We start from the raw sequence: 21,953 nt of genomic DNA, 5'->3' as shown, positions 1-21,953 counted from the left end.
GTACAGCCGTTACTGGGGAAACCTCTATATTTCTACCATTACTAAGCACTAACTAGTAGCAGATAATTAATTATCATTTTCTATAAGACCTTCGGCTGATTTTGTCAGACCAGTGCAAAATCGGCCTATGTTTTTACGCAACAAACATGCTGTAAATGTGACATTTATAAAAAAAAAAAAAAAAAAATTAACTACCTTATTATACAATTATAAAAAAAAGACCTTGAACTTTAGCTTGCTTTATTCTTTTTCTATTCTATCTCTTTTCTTTATATTTATTATTTAATAATAACCCTTGCTACGTGTACTGCGTTTAAGCTAACTGAGACTTGTTATAGCACTTATATATCATTGCTCTCTTGTTGTTTTTGATTGCTTCCACTGTCCTCACTTTGGATAAAAGCGTCTACTAAATGTAAATGTAAATTAATATAATCATTTATAGATTTGACTCATTCCTTTTCTTGCAAATGTTTTTTTGTAAGTTTATCATTTTATAAGATTTTCATGTTTTTGTGAAAACCTGTACCTGAACTGCACATGTAATTTTACGATTTATTATTGTACAATAGACACTGCCCAACTCCACTCATACAGTGCTAATTTTATTTGTGCACCTCCTAAAATAAAAAAATCACCGTTTATATTGAATTAAAATTTCTTCCTTGATATTTGTGTTTTGAGTCCAATTTTATATACCATATATATATATATATATGTATGTATGTGTGTGTATGTATATATATATATATATATATGTGTGTATGTGTATGTATGTATGAAGAGTGCCAGACCGAAGGGCTACCAGAGATTTTGAAATTTTGTAAGGCCTGAATATTTATTGTGTAATTGATTTTATTTTTCTCTCACCTTTAATCTCTGGCAGATCAACCGATTCATGTCAGTAAACAAGCTGAAGTATTTCTTTGCCGTCGATACCAAATATGTTATGAAGAAACTGTTGCTTCTCATGTTCCCATACACACATCAGGTAAAATATTAAATCCCTAAGAGATAATTTAATGTTTGTTAACATTTTCTCATTTTTAATTAGAATTGCTTCTTTATTGGACATTTTTTATTCTAAATATTATTGGATATAAAATGCAATAAGTAAAGCATTAAAAGTTTAGTATTTTAAACTCTTTTAATATCGTGTCAATTTTTTATAAATAAATTGTCAGCCTTGTCTTCCATCACCCAGGTGCATTCAGAAAGCCTAATTTATTGTCAAATGAAAAGGTGTGTCTTGCACTTCTTTGAACAGGTTCAATATAAACTTTTTTTTCTTTATGTATACTATAATATCATCAGGACTGGGAAGTACGTTACCACAGAGACACTCCTCTAATACCACGCCATGATGTCAATGCTCCAGATCTCTACATACCCAGTAATTCATTTGTATTTATTCTGAGCAACCCGATAAATCGTTGTGCTGTATTTATAACATTAAATATTAAAAAACTTTAGTAGTTTTAGAGAGTTTTGTAATGCCCCAAACCAACATTAAGTAAATATTATGTGAATGCAAACTCAAGCTCAATTTTGTGCCCTTTTGTTGCCACAACTGCCACTTTTCCATAAACTCTCTTCTCCTATAGCCAGTGTTTTCTTTCAGGTTACTTTCAGGTTAGTCAGGTCACATTTCAGGTCATGGCAGAGTTTCCGTTAAAGAGAATCTTGCTGAGCAAGTTAGATTTTATAAACATGTTTATAGCTAGCTACCTGAAAAATAACTCATCCTAATGGTACAGATATTTCAAGGACACTCTATTGATCCCTTGAGGACCAGAATTTAATGCAAGAATGCACATTAAGTATGAGCAACAGTACTATGCTTACAATGTGTTTGCCATGTAGTAAAATCAGAAACCATGTATCTGTGAATTTATAGAGATGTTGCATTGTTTGCACTTGATCATCAAACTTTTCTTTTGTTTTCATCTAGCAATGGCTTTTATCACCTACATTTTACTGGCTGGTGTGGCTTTAGGAATCCAGAAACGGTGAGTTATAGTGGGTTTTATTGGAGAAATGTACTGATATGGACATGCTTGGACATCCTGAGGGATTCATATAAAAATGCATTTAATAAATAATCTATTAGTTAACTAGCCTATCGTTCAATAACCCTGATGTGACCCTACTAAATGGAATTCATAACAGTACCTTCAGCACTGCCATGTTCAAGTAATCTTTTTGACAATTTTGTAAATGAGACATGTTATATGATTAATCGTTTTTATGTTTTCTCTACACGTTCAGGTTCAGTCCAGAGGTTCTGGGTTTGTGTGCAAGCACAGCTCTGGTTTGGATCCTCATTGAAGTTCTTGTCATGTTGCTCAGTCTTTACTTGCTCACAGTTCACACAGACCTCTCAACGTTTGACCTTGTTGCTTACAGTGGATACAAATATGTGGGGTATGTTTCGATTGGATGTTCTAATGTATTTTGCACACCTGTGAAAGATTTGTAAGTGAATCATGTTTTGTATTGCATTGAAGATGTTTTTTTTTGTTTTGTTTTTTTCTCAGGATGATTTTCACAGTGTTGTGTGGACTGCTCTTTGGCACTGATGGTTACTTCGTTGCTCTTGCTTGGTCTTCTTGTGCCCTCATGTTTTTTATTGTGAGTTTCGTAAGTTTTGTACGTTTCTACGTTTTTTTCAATACATTTCTCCAATTAATTTCTTAAAAAACATTTTTTCAGGTTCGTTCTCTAAAAATGAAGATCCTGTCTTCATTCTCAGCAGACTCCATGGGTGTAAGAGCGAGTGCCAAACCCCAAATTCGCATGTACATAACCCTGGTATCAGCTGTCTTTCAGCCAATAATCATTTACTGGCTCACTGCTCATTTGGTCAGATGACCGACAGTATTAAATTATGAAGGAACTTTAAAATGACAATGCTGGACTGGGATGGCTTCATTTTTGGCATTGTTTGAGACAACAGTGGATTACCATGATTGTGCTTTTATCCACAAAGGATTTATGTGGTCTGATCTTCAACATTGGCTCCATCAGCATTGTCTTCTGCACATTAGTTGTTGGAAATATAATTTAATATTTTTACAGAATTGTTTTTCTGTTGTTGAAAATGGGAAAATAACAGTTTGACTGCTCTTGTGTCTTCTCCCTGCTGCTTTAGTGTCACAAAATCCAGACCTAATTTTAAGAGGCTTTCTGATTTATCTGCCCTGTGCTGTGATTCTTGTGTGATGTGCAATTGGTGAACACATGATCAACTCAAGTGTCCTTCTTTTTTGTGCATGAACAGCTGTGTTTTCTTCTTTACAGCAAAATAAATCACATAAATTAGACTTTTAAGGTGTGTAAATATGTTCTCATCTTGTCAATTAAAATATCTGATAGAGAGACTACAAGCAATAAGAAGTGATCGATTAGGCGCAATAGACGTGTGTTATGACGTTATATGAGTTCAGGTGCTGTAAACACTAGGGCAAAACCCTGCAATCGTTTATAAGTAGGTTTTACACCAAATATGAGTACCAGTCGCCAACATTAAGGCCCAAAATAAAATTTCCACCAGACTTCGCTGAGTGCCTCTTTAAGGAGGCGCGCCGGCTGCAAAGCGTCCTTCTGGTTTCCAAGGAAACGTGGGAAAGAAAAGAACGCAGACAGAACGGAAAAGTGCGAGACATAACCGCTTCTTTTTCAGAACACTGAGAGAAACTTTAAACTTACAACAGAACCGACTCGGAAATTGGATGCTTTAAATTCATCTCTACTTATTTAGGTGGGTTTTTCGTTCTTCTTTTGCTCCTTTGTCTTGACATAAATGCTTCACGCAAGCATGAACGCTTGGGCAATTATTCTTAAAGTAACTTAATATGCTTGAGCCATTTCCTGAGGTGTATAGACCATGTGGCCTGGCTTTCTGTGTCTGTCATGTCATGTGATATATAAATCGATTATTCTATATATATATACATATATGTGTGTGTGTGTGTGTGTACGTATTAACTTATTTTAATTCTCTAAAAAGTTTAGCGCCACTTGAAAGGTGTTTATTTCTCGGTTGATTACCTTGCTCAATCATTTACTCGCTTGTGCAGTCAGTATTGAAATAATAAATGACCCTTCTATGGAAGGTTAATGACTTTTATAGCTTCCTTCCTGGGTTTAAGAACTATTTGTTTGTTTATTTATGAAAACGGCTTCTCTGTGTGCTTTTTTTTTTTTTTTTTTCATTTAATAGGACGTTTGAATGTGTGTACATGTGCACGATGCATTAATATTACTCTGTGTTTCTGCAGTTCAACGGGTGAATGTGTGGATCCGGCATCTTGCTGCTGTGAGACAGATGGAGAAATACACACAAGCACTGCCACCCCATTCTCCTCTACATTCCCCCCAAAGTGATTCAGAAGCTCTGTCCCGATCCCCCTCTCGTCCACAGCCTGCCGCTGTTCAGCTTGTGTCCCTCCCTTCCACCCTAACCACCCCAGCCTCCTGTCTATACTCAGCCCCTCAGGTGTCTGGAGGGCCACACTGCCTCAGTCCCTCCACAGTATCTGACCAGGATGACCTGACCTGCCTCAGCTGGCTGCATCAAAGAGGGAACCTGTTGCCCCTGCAGCCACTGACCAAAATCACCACACTGCCCCAGACATTAGACTCGATTCCTGTCCAACAGCTGCTTTCCTCCCCTGCCAAGCCCCCGTACTCTTTCAGCAGTCTCATCTTTATGGCAATAGAAGATTCTCCCGAGAAGAGGCTCCCTGTGAAAAGTATTTATCAGTGGATTGTCGACAACTTCCCCTATTATAAAGAGGCTCCCGGTGGATGGAGGAATTCGGTCCGACACAACCTTTCCTTGAGCAAGAGCTTCCAACGAATACATCGAGACAAGAGTCAAGTGCGTCAGACTTCCAAGTCTGAACTCTCTGATCTCTTAGTCTATATTGATTAGTTGTTTGATGAAATATTCTGCTTTGCTTTGCAGTCTGTCGGAAAAGGCTCATTATGGCGTGTTTGTCCAGAACATCGGCCAGCTCTTCTGGAAGTTCTCAGAAAAACACATTATTGTCATCGTACCAACAGCAGCTTGCTGAACAAGCGTGTTTTGTGAGTCTTATTTCTTATGACACACCACATTCTTAAGGCTTAATATTGAATTATCTGATGTATCATGCACAACGTCAGAGGAACAAATTACTCTTTCATTGTGATACTGACACATGCATATCTGACCTCCATTCTGAACAGGTTGGAGGCGGCTGATGATGGGCAGAACACCTTGGGTGAGACCATGGAAATTTCAGGTAAACCACAACGGAACACCTGTTTTTTTTTTTGTTTTTTTTACTTTTCACTGTAATGAGTATGTTTCAACCAAAAATTAAAATTTAGTTGAGAGTTCAGCCGTGGCTGAAAATTGATCCCTGGTCTCATCTCATCATACCAACAAACAATCAATTACACATAAAACACAACAGACTAAAACACCTGGAATACTAGAAATCCTGTACATTTATAAATAAATACTAAATCTAGCAGCACGAAACAGACATGTTAATCCATGTTTAAATTTATGCATTTAGTAGATTCATGCACTTAGTAGACGCTTTTATCCAAAGCAACTTACATTGCATTCAGGCTAACAATTTTTCCTAATGTTTAAAAAAAAAAAACATTGTTGAAGTATATACTTTATGCTCATCAAAGCTAAGTTTATTTGATTAAATGTACAGACAAAACAGTAATGTTGTGAAATATTATTACAGCTTATTAGAATAATTTTAAATTTTAATATATAAAAAATAATTTATTCCTGTGATGCAAAGCTGAATTTTCAGCATAATTACTCTAGTCTTCAGTGTCACATGATCCTTCAGAAATCATTCTAATATGCAGATTTGCTGCTTAAGAAACATTATCAATGTTGAAAATAGTTGTTCTGGTGTGATGCATTTTATTAGATTTCTTTGATGAGGAGAAAGTTTATCATTTCATTATGTCATATCATTTATCATATCATTATAAATGTCTTTAACGTCACCTTTAATCAATTTTTGTCCTTGCTGAATGACAGTATTAATTCATAAAGACCACAATCTTTTAAATGATAGTGTGTGATATGGTGCTTCTCTTGCATGGAGTTTTTTTGTTTGCTATCCTTTATCTACTTTTTCCAGACACTCTCTGTTTGGGATCTGTTGTCTTAGTAACAGCCGAACATTACTCTAGCAACCTATAGCCACGTTGAAATGAATGGCCAGGCTGTTTTACTACAGGGTCACTTAAGTCAAGAAGTCTCACATAACAGATGGTTTTCTCTCTTGATTTGCAAAGATTTGTCACCATACAGTACTGACTAATTAGTAATAATACAGTAGTACAGAAACTGGGAATTGTTAGTGTTTCTGTAAATGAAAGAAAACTTGCAGCTATGAGTTACAAACAGAAGAGTGTCACAGAGAGTGACAGACAAAATTCAGACTCGTTCTTACACTTAGGTTATGGTACACTCCTCTAAATTCCATCACATTAACTGTTCCTTTTTCATTGTACCTCAGATCTAGATTTTTTGTCTTCAAACCTGCCGTGCTCTTTGACACCAGATCATGAGGAGCTGGTCCCCATGGAGTCTGTGGAACTGACAGAGGTTGCCGGCGAGGATTTGGAGAAAGATCCATTGGCAGACAGTGGTTACATTGAGTTACACTATTACCAGTATCAGCAGTATCAGTACCTGGTTCTTCCAGGAGACAGTGAGCTGGACCTGGAGTCGGTTGAGATACTGCAGCTTGATGCAGAGGCTCAGGAGGCTGCCGGATCACTGCTTGACCTCGCGGGAGGCAATCACTGACAGCTTGCCTGTGTGCTGTGTACAAGCATGGGGAGATGGGGCCACTGTGAGAACTCTAGGCTTGATGTACTATTGGCACTTTATAACTGCCTAAAACTTTACTTACTTTCATGAAAGGTGCAACATAAGCAATTCCAAATAATCTAGTGATTTGAAAAGACATTTGCAGGGACTGACAACAGCACTGTGAGTGTATCCTTGGTATTAGTGTATAATAGGTATTAAAGCATCTGCAAAATGCTTTCATAAAGAAAGAACAAAAAATATTTATTGTTTATTGACATGGTTGAAAGCTACTATTTAATGCACTTCCATACCATTTTTAAGTCCCTTCCATTAAGATTACTCTAAGATTTGTTGTGTTTTTACATTCAGATCAGAGGGATAAAGTTCTGATGTGATTTTATTTTAGTTTTACAGTATGAAATTGTTCAAAATTATGAACATGTTCAAGTATTATTGATATAAACTGCCAGTTGTTAGATTGGGAACATGGAAAGATTAATATCTAATCCTGATTTCTTGTTGATTATTGTCATGCTACTGCATTCTGTAGCTATTCGTTTTCTGTGTAGTAAAATGCAAGTCTTATTTTGCTCTATTGATGTGTTTATTTTATTTTTTTTAGTTTATTATGTTTTAACAGGTTGATCTTCTTAATGTGTAACTCATGTAGCAATGAAGTACTAAAATGTTATGGTAAATGGTAAATCATTGCCTGATTTAACCTGTGATATCACATATTTTTAACCTTTAATAATTAGCAAGCACTTAGTAGATTGCAGATTTAACTAGAAGACATTGGGGAATGGATCTATAAACTTATTAAAGTATTAATGGCTTAATTTATGAAAAGACAACCTAAACAGTATCACTAAAAGGATGTAGTATGGGTGGGTAAACCTTCTGTGTTATGTGATCTTTTTTAAATATTAGCATTGCTCTCAACCTTACCTAATGGACCATTTGAGTTAATTTAACAATTTGCCAAAAACATACATATGAAAGAGCAAATAGGGTTAGTATTGCTTGTATTATTTCCATGTTGGAATGAGCTAACGTTTTTAAGTACATTAGCCTACCAAGTAAAAACATGTGTAAATATGCGCACAGTGTAATCAGATATTTAATTTATATTAAAACTGAGGATTAAAATATTCTTTCACGCTTATAAATCAATACGCTCAATATATTTACATCCTCTGATTGGACCATAAAAACAAAACCCGCTTGTCATGCCAGTCTGCTCTGAGCTCTCTTGGATGTTGTAGTTTTTGTGGCCTACTGACGAGTTCGAGTATATTCGAATTCGTTACCCACAAAACTACATTTCCCAGAAACACGCGCGGTGGAACGCTTTTTGACGGACAAAGTTGTGTTTATTAAAACTGAAACGTGCATAATCTTAAACGGAGCCAGAGGACGCTTTGCAGTGAACAACGAAGGAAAAGGTATTGGAAATGATTGGTTGCTTTTTAAAGTCGGTAACGTCTAAACCAACTCAAGACACTTTTAAGATGGCTTACTTTGGCTGTGTCGTCCGTTTCTCAAATATGTTCTCGGTTAGAACTAATCAATGCTGGGACGAGGCGATAGTAACTAGCTAGTTTAATATCAGCAAGTTTGATTTATATTGTAATCATATACACGCATCTGTTAAGATCCCACCAATCACACAACTTCTGCTTCATAAATGGAAAATATTACATAAAGGATCTGGAACTCGGCCAACAAGGAGAGCACTGATGTTTCATATTTACTCATTAATATTTACTATAATTGAGACCCGAACACAATCTGAATGCTTTTAATAGTAGACATGTCAAGTTCATATGTTCTTTTATAATATTTGACAGACGTTTCTTAGTGGCAACTGCCACGTTTCTAAGTACTACATGCAAAAGCATGCAGTAACGTTACTGCAAGTGTCTGTAATTATTACATATACTTATAAGAAACAGCCAGGGATTCCTTACATTTTTCAGCAGGTTTGTCTGTTCCACATGATTTTTGATTGGTTCCACCGGTTTATTTTGTGTGTTGTTTCACTTGTACACATATTTTTGTACAAACCCTTCCACCATATACAGATCTCTTCAGTTTTGTTTCTTAAAATGTTTCCACAGCAGTGTTGATTGTACTCATTTGCCCACGAGTGAAAACAGTCCAAATGACTGAAACAATGAGTCACATTCAATCCAGCGAATCTCACTGTAAAAAAAAGAGCATGCTTGAACCTTTTAACTGACTTGCCACATCGCAATTTCCCAACAAACCCTGTCCTGCTGGCCAACAGGGCCAGTACTGTCTCAATAATGCCTCCCAGAAATGTGATTTAACACACTGTCTTTGATATTTCCAAGCTGATACTGATAGCTAGATGTAAAGGTCAAAACTAACTGTCACATGCACTCGAATATAAATGTGTGTCCTTCTTTTATTGCAGCCAATAGGCTGAAACATTTTTATTGTCGCCCAGAGTGAGCGTGTGATAAAGGACAGAGCATGAGGGGCGATCCTGGACCGGTTCAGATCGTGACAGTCAACAAGGAGGATCACTCCTTCGACCTGGATACAGAAGCACTCAGTCGAATTCTGCTGGAGTCTGAGGTTCGAGATAAGGATGTGGTGGTCGTGTCTGTCGCCGGTGCTTTCCGAAAAGGGAAAAGTTTCCTTTTGGATTTCATGCTCCGCTACATGTATAGAAAGGTAAGATTGGAAAAAAATACATTTAATATTTAGATCATGTAATGCAGCACATCATTTTATATGAATGCAAAATTTACTCTGTTTTAAGATGATACTTTCTAATATATAAATGGCTTCCAAGTGGTACGCTGATCTTGAGCAGGAAACCAGGCATATTTATACATGCTGTACATTCACCTCTTGTTATTTTGTCCTCTCCAGCATGATCAGGACTGGCTTGGGCAGGAGAATGAGCCCCTGACGGGATTCTCCTGGAGAGGAGGCTCAGAGCCAGAGACCACTGGCATCCAGCTATGGAGTGAAGTTTTCATTGTGCAGAAGACGGATGGAAGTGAGGTAACAAGCACCCATCAGCAGGCAGCTCACTGATCCTACTCGTTAATGGTTTTACTTCCACTTTTTTATGGTTTTTGAACAATTGCATTCTTTTAGTAATGAATGAAGACCTAAATGATTATTATTAGCCAGTTTCAGTTCCCCAGAAATGTATTATTACAGCTGCATTATGAACTTTACTGTCTGATATCTTATCTGGTGGTTCTTGTCCAGTAAGCAGTCTGCACTTGCACAAGCCCTGGTTTCAGATTCATAATATGTTTGTGGTGAAATTCTGTCACTTCCCGTCAAGATTTTGTCATCTGTGATTCTGGCGTAATGTGTTTAAAGAAACCGTCAAATCACTTTTTCAGATTCCTGAATCACTTCTGTCACTTCCGGTCACTTTCTCTCTAGTTTGGCGTAGCCAGATCTTCAGACTGACAACAGAAGGTTTGGGAACCTTGGCCACTTTGAATAGCAAGGACAACCCAAAAGGACATATGACTGACCGATAAAGCAACCAATCAAGATTGGTGTGCCGCGTCATGTTCAGGGGCGTGGAAATGTCCCCACATTAACAGACCATGTGTAAATCTCTTGGACGTATTTTAAAGATTCTATGGTGTGAACTTTTTCACATATGTACTTTTAAAAATCCAGCTTTTAGTTGATTCTTATAAGTGCTCATTATCACAGTTGTAAATACGACGGGATTCTTCTAACATGAGGGGGTTTGGCTTCAGTGATAAAGAACGTGACAAAAACATCTCCGAGGAAATCATGTGTAATGCAAAAATACGATGACGCCTTCGAAACTCCTGAAGTGTTTCCAGTTTTGTGTGCCGTATGCATCAGTCATTCAGTCAACAGTCTGTGGGCATGACGTCTGAGCTCGAGACTACTTTCTGTCTCGAGACTGGAGAACCATTGTACTAAAAAGTGTGTTGTGTGTTTCTCTGTAGGTTGCGGTGCTTTTAATGGACACACAGGGAGCGTTTGATTCTCAGTCCACCGTGAAGGATTGCGCCACTATCTTTGCCCTCAGCACCATGACCAGTTCTATCCAGGTTTCTATAATGCATCTCAACAATTTTGCCAGAAATTAGTTGAAAGGACACTGGAAATGTATCATAATTCCTATATTTTTTTTTTGTAGATTTATAACCTGTCACAGAACATTCAGGAAGATGATCTACAGCAACTTCAGGTTAGTGAGATCACAGCTAGCCAAGAATACAGCAGTCTCAAGCTGAACTGACTTATCTTGAGATTGTCCTGCAGTTTTGATCTGAAAAACTGATCACAGGTAAATTATTGGCTTAATGTAATTTGATTTGAAAAAAATTATAAAATGCAGTTATCATGCTTAAAATATTCTGATGTAAATGTACCCTAATGTTCACACGTTTGGGTCAGTAATATTGTGATATATTATTACAGTCACAGTATTTTAATAGACTTAAAAAAATGTACTTTGAAATTTGATTTCTGTGATGCAAAGCTGAATTTTCAGCATCATTACTGAAGTCTTCAGTGTCACATGATCCTTCAGGAATCATTCTAATATACTGATTTGATACTTTCCAATTCCATTTTTTTTTTTATAATCAAAATGGTTCTGCTGCTTAATATTTTTGTGGAAACTTTGATATATTGTTTTTAGGATTATTTAATGAATAGAATGTTCAAAAGAGTGGCATTAATATGAAATGGAAATCTTTATATACCGTGCATCATTATAAATGCATTTATTGTCAGTCACTGATCACTTTAATGCATCCTTGCGGAGCAACAGTATTAATTTCTTTCAAATATATATATATTTAAAAATTCTTACTGCCCCATTTTTTATTTGCATATTTTCATACTTGACTAGTCAGCGAGTTGTCTAACTAGTTGCTGTTTAGGCAGGCCTGTATAATTAGAATCTGATCAGATTCATTTTTGTAGTGGCTTGTACATATAGAAAATGTCATTTTCTTCAAAAAGAAAAGCTCAAAGCTGTCTGAAAGCATTGTGTACAGCAAGGTATTTTTATTGATGCAGCTCTGTTTTTAGACTGTACAGTATCCCACAATTATGCATTTTTTTAATAATGTGGTTTTATTCATATTATTACTTTCAATGACTTCTGTCTTTTGTTTGTGTGTGTAGCTGTTTACGGAGTATGGCCGACTGGCAATGGATGAAATCTTTCTAAAGCCCTTTCAGGTATGAACACACCTTGCTGATACTGATATTGTAGTCTCCTCTGTTCGTTTAAATGTTAGTACCTGTAGTGGCACGTGCCCACTGTGCTTAAATTTGTATTTCAAATTTGTGGTGTTTACTTGCCATTCATTTAACTTCACGAGCACGATAACCTCAGGACCTAAAAAGAAATATGGTGACACCATGTCACCATCAGATTCTTCAAATTCTTTGGATTTTGTTAGCCCAAAATTAATTTTACTAGCCCGAATAAAAAATAAAAAAAAAGACGTCAGCTGAACTTCACTGCAGACAAATCAGCATGATCAAAATCTTCTGTGATTGTATTTTTTCACACAACTCAGGGTTCGGATCATGTGCTTCAGTGATTTTAAGTCAAGTACTTTATACAATACTGATCGTGTCAAAGCAGCATTACAGTGTCAAACCGGAAAATGGTACAATAACAAAGAGTCACCTTTCCTGCTAAAGTCAGTTCATAAATGATTCAGTGATGTCATCATCCGTTTCAGCTCTCCTCCAATAGTGTATGTGCATTTAGTCAAGTGTCCACAACTAAGCAAACCAAAGATGACAGCAGCTGTCAGACTAGCGATTTCGCAAGAACAGCCATTGTATTTAAATCTGTTCCAAGAATAAGAACAGACAACATTGTCTGAGAGCTCAGGACCGATTTTTACATATAACTCGAAACAGTTCAGTATCAGAGTGCATGTGTGTTGAAGAAAATGCTTATGCTTTCATATTTCCTTCATGTGGGTTTAACCCTTTCTCTCCCACAGTCACTTATGTTCCTGGTCAGAGACTGGAGTTTCCCCTACGAGTACAAATACGGGTTTAAGGGAGGAAGTGATTTCTTGGACAAACGTCTGCGAGTATGTGACTAAGAATGATACTCATGTTTGGTATGTTCAGTCGTGTGTGCTTCTTTCTGTAGTGATTTCTCTTTTGTGTGTTTGTGTGGCGGTGCTCAGGTGAAGCAGACTCAGCATGAGGAGCTTCAGACAGTGAGAGAGCACATTCACTCCTGTTTCACCTCCATTTCCTGTTTTCTCTTACCACACCCTGGCCTGAAGGTGGCAACCAGCCCTGCTTTCTCGGGACAGCTGTGTGGTATTAGACTTCATTCATGTTTTTATACACCTATTACTTAGGGATGGGCACAAAAACCAGACCATTTAATAGTGCCAGCAAAGATTCGTCCTTTTTTTATTTCACTTCAAAAAGCATTTTGATCAAAGGGCCCATCCCTAAATCTGCTGGTACACATTCATTCAAAAATCACATGCACAACTGAAAATTTGGGGTTGGTAAGATGTTTTTAATGTTTTGGAAGAAGCCTTTTGCTGTATGCTCACCAACGCTGTATTTATTTGATGAAAATATAGTTTAAAAAATGACCCCAAATCATAGTACAGTAGTGTATATTTGTCAATTCTCTGCTTACTCTTTGCATCCCTCATTGTGGGTTTCATTTTCTTTTTAATATTGCTTTTTCAGTTTTCATTTTTCATTCTTGTTATTTGTTAACATGTTCTAACTCTCTCTCTAACAATCACTCGTGCCTCTCTCAGATGTGGCTCCAGAGTTTAAGGAACAGTTATGTGAACTCATTCCCAATCTGCTGAAGACTGACGAGCTGGCTGTAAAAGAGATCAATGGGAATAAGGTGACCTGCAGGGGCCTGCTGGAGTACTTCAAGGTGAGCTCACGCATGGCTTATGATCATCTTGATTTCTGTTTTGTTGAGCAGCATTTTAAAAACCTTTTTTTCACCAATCTGTCAGGCATATATTAAGATATATCAGGGAGAAGACCTTCCACACCCCAAATCCATGCTAGAGGTAACAATGCAGATTTACTGATATATGGTATTCATTTGTGACCTGTCAACAGATGTCATGTTGTTGAATTAATGTTTTGACTCATTCAGGCTACAGCAGAGGCCAATAACCTTGCGGCTGTAGCATCAGCTAAAGACCATTACTACAAAAATATGGAGAAGGTCAGTATGTTAACTTACATTGAATGTGTTACACACTCATCATTTGTACAATAAGAAGAACAGGTTAAAAATCTAGTTGCTGAATGAAACTTAGGCATTAGTAATAATTTGTTATAAAAAGAGAGAGACACAACATTGTCACTAATACACATTTTGTGCAAGCTTTTTACATTTGCTTTGGTATGTGGTTGCCAAACCTAAAATCCGTATAACCTTTTATATAATTAGCTTTTTATTTCTTTTTCACACATCCCCCTCACTGCTAGGTGTGTGGTGGAGATCTGCCTTATGTGGCTCCTGACTCGCTGGAGGAGAAGCACCGGTTTATCCTGCAGGAGGCCCTTCATCTCTTCTCCAGCACGAAGAAGATGGGCGGCCGGGACTTCTGTAACCGTTACCAGGAACAGTTGGAAGCAGAGCTAAAAGAGATGTGGGAGTCCTTTAGCAAACACAACGAGGTAACAGTAATGTGAAAAAGAATCGATAAAACGAACGTGGGAAAAATATTTCAAAACCTAGCATGTTTTATAATTTTTTTTGTACTCTTGCTGTCTTTTCAGTCCAAGAATCTTTTTAGTGCTTTCCGGACACCTGCAGTGCTGTTTGTGGTGGTCTGCTTCCTGTATGTGCTGTCCGGAATTTTGGTCTTCATTGGGCTTGAAACTATTTCCTTTGCATGTGACTGTGTAGTTGGTCTGGCCATGATTACTATGCTGACCTGGGCCTTTATCCGGTACTCTGGCCAGTACAGAGAAGTAGGCACAGCCATAGACCAGGCTGCTGGAGTAATACTAGAGCAGGTAGAAACATTATTTCAATAAATATATGAATGTATATTTTTTTAAATGAAGATGAAAAAATTTACCTTTTTTTTTTTTTTCAGGCCACAGATGTGCTAAACAAGACAAGAAGCCAGAGTCGGGTGGCTGCGCAGCAGAAGAAGACACGATAGCTTCTCAGTCTTAACAAAAAATGCCAGAACAAGATGAAAACTGCACGGATGCGACCTATAATACGTTACCAAATAATGCACATCTTCAAATATAGCACTTCTAATTCAGGTTGACTGATTTTGTCAGAATATCTTAAAGCAATTTTTTTATAAACACAAATATGAATATAAGACCAAATATCACAAGCCAAGCAGCTGGTATTTCAGAGACCGGTATGTATTTAACACAAGGGCTAAACTCTCCATAGAGCTGCATTGATAAGTTTACAGTTGTTAATTCTAGTACAGCCAAAGACACATCCTCCATAGCAGGTCAGGGTCGTGTAGCTCTTAGATTGCACTTGTATTGCACTATGTAGACATGTTATCTGTTTGTTCTCTTTAGCCAGGAATACCTTTGCACATGAACTGCCTTTACTTCATTAAGGCTAAAGATGTTTAGTATTAAAAGTATAACTACGCTATATTACGTGACCTTTGCAAGAGCTTTATTCTATGATCTTTGTACCAATTTGTGGCCTTCTATGCATTCCATCTTTCTATCTTGTATACAACCATGTATGATTTACATGGGAATTTCTATCAGTAAGCGGTTTCACTTGTATTGGGTTTTGTAATCGGGGTTTCAAACATATATTATTCCAGCTCAATGTTCTTAAGTGCTGGACTGGTTCGGTTCATTTCTTAACTGCTGGCATGTTGTTCAGTGTTGAAAACCTTCCTGAAACTGTCATTACGTTGGACTGAAAGTTCGAGTATTTATAGAAATGCTTATACCAATTATTCAACAGTGTTTTAAGGAAAGCTCAGTCATTGTGTACTATTCTGTAATCAGGTTCATATTTGCATATTATATTAGTAAATGCCTGATTTGATTCTGTTATTTGAGTGGTTTGAGCACTGTTGCGTCTTATGGCTTTCCATTGTTTTGTTTTTTTAAGGCATTCCTCATATTTCATGTATGATGTGGTGGTGAAATAGTACACCTGGAGAATAATGTTTACAGGCATATGAGAGTACCTGAAAGCATGTTTTTTTCTTCAGGTTTTTAAATACAATGAAAATATGCATATGTCTCCCAAGACATGTCTTAAATGTGCATTTGTGGCGTTTTTCTCTGTTGCATTCCTCCAGTGCCTCAGCTTGGGGCTTTGAATGTGTTACCTTCATTTATTCAGTTGAGTGGACCTGCCTCAACTGAACTACCAGGGATCATTCTCTATCCCTGTATATCACTTTCACTGTTACAATATATAGACTTTATATATCTCTAAAAAATAAAGCTATAAGCATGCCTTACACAGAAGGGCCTTGTTTGTATGCAATTGAAGAGAAGAATGCACGTTTGTACACTAGGTGTCAGCATTGATTTACACAGAAAACATTTCAGCGAGCACCGTGGCCTCGTTTTGAACGTCACTTCATTTGCAAGAGTCTACAAATAAACAAAAGCGAGCAAATTGAATTTTTAATTCACATAACGTTTATTTTACTACATATATAGAAAAATATATTTTGTTCTATTTGGTGAGTGGAACGTGTTTTTTTCTGCTGTGCGCCGCTCCCTCTAGCGAGAGCTGTGGGAATATTTCCTATAGAAATGAAATGTCCTTGTTTCCTTATATGGCGATCGGAGTCTCGAGCCGCCTGACGTGCGCGGCTTTGGCTGAAGCGCGCTCACGACTGTCACCATTTGCTTCCTTATTTGGAAGCGAGTTAAGCGAACCTTAAAAAGGGGCAGAGACAAACACAAAGGGTTAGGCTCAGACAGCAGCGGGCTTGGCGAGCCGCTAACGAATATTGCTTTGGGTGTCTTATGTGTTTCGGTGTAGAATTTAGCAGTATAACTGCACCTTCTATCATGTCACGTTACCATCCATGGGGCAGAAAACTCCATTACAAAATTTCCCGAACAGATCTAAATGATGAATATGTAAAATGCTATTTAATAAGAATAATCATATATATACGACCATACGTTTGTGCCCGTGTGCTACCAACAACAACAACAGTGAATATATTTGACTATGCCCAACTCCGTTCGTACATAACCCAGAACTCCAGATCCCACAATACCCCAATAAGCGCGTGACATGGACGCTCGTTCCCGTCAGCTGCGCGGCCACGCGCAAAAGGGCGCGCCCGAGTGTTGTATCAAGTGTGCGAGACCGAAGCACTGCATCACAGCTCATTCAATTCCTGTCCAGACGCCGACTAGCAAAGACAAACAACCATGGTATGTCTACATTTAAATAACATTATTACAATTTACTGCTAGTTTTAACGTGTTTGATGAGTTTAATGACTAGGTTGTGATCTTTATTGGATTAAATAATCTGTGAATCAAATCTGCCAATTAACTCTTCCGCCGAATAGCTGCAGGGTATGTAAAGTGCCGTGGATTTTAAGGAAACCGCAAACCGGTTTTCGTTGGTTCTCGTGGCAGTTTATGTACGAACATTATTACGTTTAATTAATCGTACATCGTACGATTAATCTCGCGGTTCTCGGTGGATTGATTGTCTGTGGCCTTCAGCTAATTCGGATGCGATGCGATTGACAAAATGAGACCCAAAAAACAACTGGCGCCATTTCCCCTCTCAGTCTCCTTTATTTCCGTGAGTCCAGGCCCAGGAAAGGCCTCACTGCTTTTCATCACACACTACCTACAGGCCCCGTCGCCCCATATACGATCACATCGCACGGGAAAATTAGGAATGGCTGTGAATAAACCAATGACCGCGTGTGTGTGTTTAACTGCGTTTTTCACCGGCCGGATGAAGCGCTTGCACGACTCGGTCCTTTGTCTGATCACGGCCATCCGTCAGAAAACACCATCGCTCGCATTTGCTGCACCATAGGGACTGCGGGCGTGTGTAAAAACGTCGATTAATAATTTTTAAGGCCGAATCCTCGCGCGTTTATAGAACTCTCCACGTCTTTCGAACGCAGTAATTTTGCGGATATTTGGAACACGCGCACGAACACCGCATTCGTGGCCCCACCCTAATTCTTGATGCACAGATGGTGTTGGTTTATTTCTTTGACCAAAAAAGAAAACTGGGAACGTGTGTTAGGTAGATTACAACTCGATTTCAGCCAAGATATTACGAAAGTATTTGAGCTGAGTGGAAAGAAGCAGAGTTATAAATCCGTTATTTGTGCATTTGCGTATCAGCAGGCAGCGTGCGCACGACTAACGTTACACTCTTCCTGGTTGGACGTAACGTCGATGAAGCGTCGCGTAACATGATTGTCGAGGGGAAAGGGTGTTCACGCCGCGTGTAGGTTGAAGGAAATGCCGGTTCCGTTGCGACCAGAAAGGCCAATATGCAACGTCAGTATCTCTTTTTGAGGCATGTGACTGAGCGACTTATACAATAGCTTTTCTCTTTAACACGCAAACCATTCATTGGAGGACACCATACGTCACATTTCCTGTATCACAGTGCTCGCTCATTGCTCACTGTGGGTTTCACTTCTCAGTGAACGTGGATGATTTACCAGCAGAATTAGTGCCCTTGTATTTAAACTTTGGACTTTATTTCGCACTTTGATCTTTTTACACTAGATGATAGATGAGGGTGTGGATGCCTTGTGTTCTTGCAGAAGATCTAGAATCTGCATTTACCCTTTAAATCCTGTGATTTTTAAACTGAATTGGTTTTGAAGTGCATTGCCTTGTAAAAAGTATTTTTAGCCCAAAACGAGGATCCCATTGATCAAAGACTGGACAGCTCATGGTAGTTCATTGGTCAAAAGGTGTGGAAAACCTCTTTTGGTCCTTTAGTGCCCCTTTTTTGTGAGTGTGTTGCCTTATGAGACACCTTAACCCATTCCTTTCATTCACACCTGAAGCAAAACCGGTTCCACCCTTTAGACTTGTGTTTCCTGTAAGTGGGCCATTTCAGCATATACCACCGCTGGGCTTTAACATATCCTCATATGCTATTCAGAAGCTGGATCGGCAATAGAGAACTGAAGGTTCAGGTTTTTAGCCTTTTTTCTTTCTTTTTTTTTTAAAGGGGTTGCTCACGGTAGGATCCTAGAAAGTGAGATATTGAATGTCTGGTTATGGCAATGCAGCATGAGTCACTGATCCACGTTTCTAATGGAAATCAGAGGACCTGAGAAAGGTTTATGGGACTGGTGTGACTGAGGCCATTTTATTTTTTACAAAGGAATCATTGTTTTGTTAATCTAAAGCTGTGCACCGGCTTTGTATGACATGACTCTTATAGCATCGATTGAATAATTTTATAAATATTTGAGGCTCCTTCATCAGACAATCAGAACTAATCACGTCAGCTCGTATGAGGAAGTGGCCAGCCTTCCCTCTGTTCGAATGTTCAAGCATATCAGACACCATATCTGAGGTGTCACGTGACAGGGAAAGAATGGTGCCTTGTTCAAATCCCTTCTTTTTTTTTTTTTTTACTTACAATTTGTATTTTTAAATAAATAAATAAAAACAATCCGTGCAAGGTTTTTTGTTCTCTCCCAGAATGATGTTTAAGTTATTTTGCATTGATTCCAATTTCACTGCCTTTTGAGGTGCTGTCCTGTTTCTCCTATGTCAGGGTTTTTTGTTTAGTACTCTCTGATATCTCACATAGAGAAGATTGGATTCAGTCGAGCAAGGTACAGGTATAACCCCATCCAGTTTTGTCAAAAGGGCAGCCGGTTTAGCTAGAACAGACAGCGTTATTTGTTTAAAAATCCCATACGTTCACTCATTCTGACTTTGCACCCACACATCCGTTGCTCATCTCACTTTTCTCTGTATAAATGTGCACTCCATCTGACTTTATATCCTGTGTGTGTTTGCAGGCCTCCGGAGTTACAGTGGATGATAATGTGTTGACGATCTTCAATGACATGAAGGTCCGCAAGGCTAATGTCAACGAGGAAGAGAAAAGCAAGAGGAAGAAGGCCGTTCTCTTCTGCCTGAGCGATGACAAGAAGCATATCATCATGGAGGAGGGCAGTGAGATCCTGCAGGGAGATGAAGGAGATCCCTACCTTAAGTTTGTCAAGAAGCTTCCTCCTAATGACTGTCGCTACGCTCTCTATGATGCCACATATGAGACCAAGGAGACCAAGAAAGAGGACCTGGTTTTCATTTTCTGGTAAGTCTTAGGAGCGTCTGCATGTGTGCTTCGTTCAAGTTCCCAATTCCTGTTCCTGGAGAAGTGCCTTTCTGCAGACTTGAGTTCCGACCCTGTTCTGATACAGCGGTCTATATCGATCAAGTGTTCCTGAATGTCTTCGTTAGCTGGTTCAGGTGCGTTTGAGAGGGGTTGAAGATTAACTTTGGTGGAAGATACATCTCCAGGAACAGTATTGGGGCCACTGATATAGACTTGTCAAATGCTTGCATGAAACACGTGATCTGATCTCCTGTTGTATTGCACAGGGCCCCGGAAAATGCCCCACTCAAAAGCAAGATGATTTACGCCAGCTCCAAGGATGCCATCAAGAAGAAGTTCACAGGTAATGCATGCATATAGGTATGTGTTAACTTGAAATTAATGTAGCATTTATAAATCTGTAATTGTAACATTTTTGTCTTGTTTCGCAGGTATCAAGCACGAGTGGCAAGTGAACGGTTTAGAAGATATCAAGGACCGAAAGACCCTTGCCGAGAAGCTCGGGGGAGCGTCAGTGGTCACTCTCGAGGGCAAGCCTCTGAACGATTGAGGCTGACGCATTTCAGGGGTTAGCTGTTCATTCCGACATGGGGTGGGGGGGGACAGGAGGGCCAGCACGACTGTGGGCCGCGGGGTGGATTAATGCGGGTGGGGAGGGTTGGGCGAAAGCGACAGTTTCCAAACTCCACACATGAAGAAAGCTGTAGGCTGTCATTCCAATTCACACATACAATGATCAAGAACAAAAACATAAGAATAAAAAAAGATCTTAAAAGACAAAAACCAAGGATGATGATTATAAAAACAAAGTAATATAACTGTAAATGTGTACTGGCAGGTTTTCGTTCTTTCTGGGTTCCATTAGATTGTTGAAAGGAAAGACTGAGACAGCAGCCGTTACAATTCAGCTATACAACATACTACTAGTTCTTAAGATTCAAGTTTTGTTTTTTTGGGCCAAAAGTCTAGTTAAGTTTTTTTTCTAAGTATGTGTGTTGGGTGTAGAGGATGAAGACTAGGTGTAGTAAAAAAATCACACAACGTAATCGGACCATTCTGGGAACACCAATTTACTCTTTCCCCCTTCCCTCTTTTGTTTTATTTTGAGCTCACAATTCATTTTAATGATTTAATGATTCCATCTGATTTAAATATTTCCAAATGTTATTCAAAACTATGGCACTGGTGTCAAGAAATTGTACACATTCCTTGTACCTGTCAAATCTGGGACCTCTAGTGGGTGAGCGGTCTGTTGTTGAATTGGATTGAGTGGATTGATGGACACGTATTAAGTTTAGATGGAGCGATATATTTGGTTAGCCTGTGTACAGAGCTTTGATGGATATTGGTCAGTGGATGTTTTGTATCGTCTCCTTATCTCTAATAAAAAAAGCACTAAACAACTCCGCTGTGTTACAACTGGTTTGTTTCTTCACATTTGGCAAATCCTCTGTGTGAGGGCAGTCTTCTTTTTTTGTTTTGCTCCAAGGTGAATCTAATTTGCTCTTAATCTTAGAATACAAATTGATCTTTTATATTGGTTTATAGGTATTTGCTTATATTTGTGTATGTGGATATTCTGCATCTCTTGCTGTTTTATCAGTGTTCAGCATGGTTTGTGCACTGAAATATGTGATGGTTTGCAAAATTCATAAAGTTTCAAATGGATCCAAACAAAGACTCTGATTGCTTTGTCATCCTCCCTATGGATCTGATGGGTGGCTGAGTTGGGATGCAACTGTGGAAATATAATATTATCAAACTGCCCTTTGA

The 21,953-nt window shown here is 38.4% G+C and overlaps 4 protein-coding genes across 8 annotated transcripts in view; all 4 read left to right on the top strand.

The window, feature by feature from the left end:
- Window positions 1–3,330, top strand: part of LOC128027276 (protein YIF1A) — a 4,501-nt gene extending 1,171 nt beyond the window's left edge. For all 3 annotated transcript variants that reach the window (XM_052614712.1, XM_052614713.1, XM_052614714.1), the window contains exons 4-9: window positions 887–991; window positions 1,315–1,393; window positions 1,952–2,009; window positions 2,269–2,424; window positions 2,538–2,631; window positions 2,713–3,330. In XM_052614712.1, coding sequence (XP_052470672.1) covers window positions 887–991; window positions 1,315–1,393; window positions 1,952–2,009; window positions 2,269–2,424; window positions 2,538–2,631; window positions 2,713–2,871 — 651 coding nt within the window. In that variant the 3' untranslated portion in view covers window positions 2,872–3,330. The remainder of the gene's footprint in view (window positions 1–886; window positions 992–1,314; window positions 1,394–1,951; window positions 2,010–2,268; window positions 2,425–2,537; window positions 2,632–2,712) is intronic.
- Window positions 3,331–3,461: 131 nt separating this feature from the next.
- On the top strand, window positions 3,462–7,528 carry LOC128027275 (forkhead box protein N2). 2 transcript variants are annotated; one of them, XM_052614711.1, is made up of 5 exons: window positions 3,462–3,760; window positions 4,281–4,882; window positions 4,970–5,091; window positions 5,233–5,288; window positions 6,543–7,528. In XM_052614711.1, exons 2-5 carry the CDS (start codon window positions 4,328–4,330, stop codon window positions 6,833–6,835), a joined length of 1,026 nt encoding a protein of 341 aa, XP_052470671.1. In that variant the 5' UTR covers window positions 3,462–3,760; window positions 4,281–4,327; the 3' UTR covers window positions 6,836–7,528. The 2 variants fall into 2 exon arrangements, with proteins under 2 accessions (XP_052470671.1, XP_052470670.1); XM_052614710.1 differs by having other exon boundaries at window positions 3,462–4,882; window positions 6,543–7,506.
- A 623-nt stretch (window positions 7,529–8,151) lies between these two features.
- LOC128027273 (atlastin-3) lies at window positions 8,152–16,129 on the top strand. 2 transcript variants are annotated; one of them, XM_052614707.1, is made up of 14 exons: window positions 8,152–8,286; window positions 9,315–9,544; window positions 9,746–9,880; window positions 10,825–10,929; window positions 11,019–11,069; window positions 12,017–12,073; window positions 12,856–12,948; window positions 13,048–13,186; window positions 13,648–13,775; window positions 13,861–13,917; window positions 14,007–14,078; window positions 14,345–14,536; window positions 14,639–14,878; window positions 14,962–16,129. In XM_052614707.1, exons 2-14 carry the CDS (start codon window positions 9,341–9,343, stop codon window positions 15,028–15,030), a joined length of 1,542 nt encoding a protein of 513 aa, XP_052470667.1. In that variant the 5' UTR covers window positions 8,152–8,286; window positions 9,315–9,340; the 3' UTR covers window positions 15,031–16,129. The 2 variants fall into 2 exon arrangements, with proteins under 2 accessions (XP_052470667.1, XP_052470666.1); XM_052614706.1 differs by having other exon boundaries at window positions 8,160–8,286; window positions 9,282–9,544.
- Window positions 16,130–17,106: 977 nt separating this feature from the next.
- On the top strand, window positions 17,107–21,584 carry cfl1 (cofilin 1). Its single transcript, XM_052614715.1, has 4 exons — window positions 17,107–17,266; window positions 19,861–20,159; window positions 20,447–20,523; window positions 20,612–21,584. Exons 1-4 carry the CDS (start codon window positions 17,264–17,266, stop codon window positions 20,728–20,730), a joined length of 498 nt encoding a protein of 165 aa, XP_052470675.1. The 5' UTR covers window positions 17,107–17,263; the 3' UTR covers window positions 20,731–21,584.
- The last annotated feature ends 369 nt before the right edge of the window (window positions 21,585–21,953 follow it).

This window comes from Carassius gibelio, chromosome A14 (genome assembly GCF_023724105.1).
Source record: "Carassius gibelio isolate Cgi1373 ecotype wild population from Czech Republic chromosome A14, carGib1.2-hapl.c, whole genome shotgun sequence".
Lineage (NCBI taxonomy): Eukaryota > Metazoa > Chordata > Actinopteri > Cypriniformes > Cyprinidae > Carassius > Carassius gibelio.
This window is presented reverse-complemented; position numbering and strand designations above follow the sequence as displayed.

Bases quoted from the DNA above. Each gene is read 5' to 3' on its own strand.
- LOC128027275 (XM_052614710.1), top strand. From the start codon at position 4,232: ATGTGTGTACATGTGCACGATGCATTAATATTACTCTGTGTTTCTGCA. The intron at 4,883-4,969 runs GTGCGTCAGACT...TTTGCTTTGCAG, and splicing joins TACATCGAGACAAGAGTCAA to TCTGTCGGAAAAGGCTCATT. The intron at 5,289-6,542 runs GTAAACCACAAC...ATTGTACCTCAG, and splicing joins TGAGACCATGGAAATTTCAG to ATCTAGATTTTTTGTCTTCA.
- LOC128027273 (XM_052614707.1), top strand. From the start codon at position 9,341: ATGAGGGGCGATCCTGGACCGGTTCAGATCGTGACAGTCAACAAGGAG. The intron at 12,949-13,047 runs GTATGTGACTAA...GGCGGTGCTCAG, and splicing joins TCTTGGACAAACGTCTGCGA to GTGAAGCAGACTCAGCATGA. The intron at 14,079-14,344 runs GTCAGTATGTTA...CCTCACTGCTAG, and splicing joins ACTACAAAAATATGGAGAAG to GTGTGTGGTGGAGATCTGCC.
- cfl1 (XM_052614715.1), top strand. The intron at 20,160-20,446 runs GTAAGTCTTAGG...TGTATTGCACAG, and splicing joins GACCTGGTTTTCATTTTCTG to GGCCCCGGAAAATGCCCCAC. The intron at 20,524-20,611 runs GTAATGCATGCA...CTTGTTTCGCAG, and splicing joins CATCAAGAAGAAGTTCACAG to GTATCAAGCACGAGTGGCAA.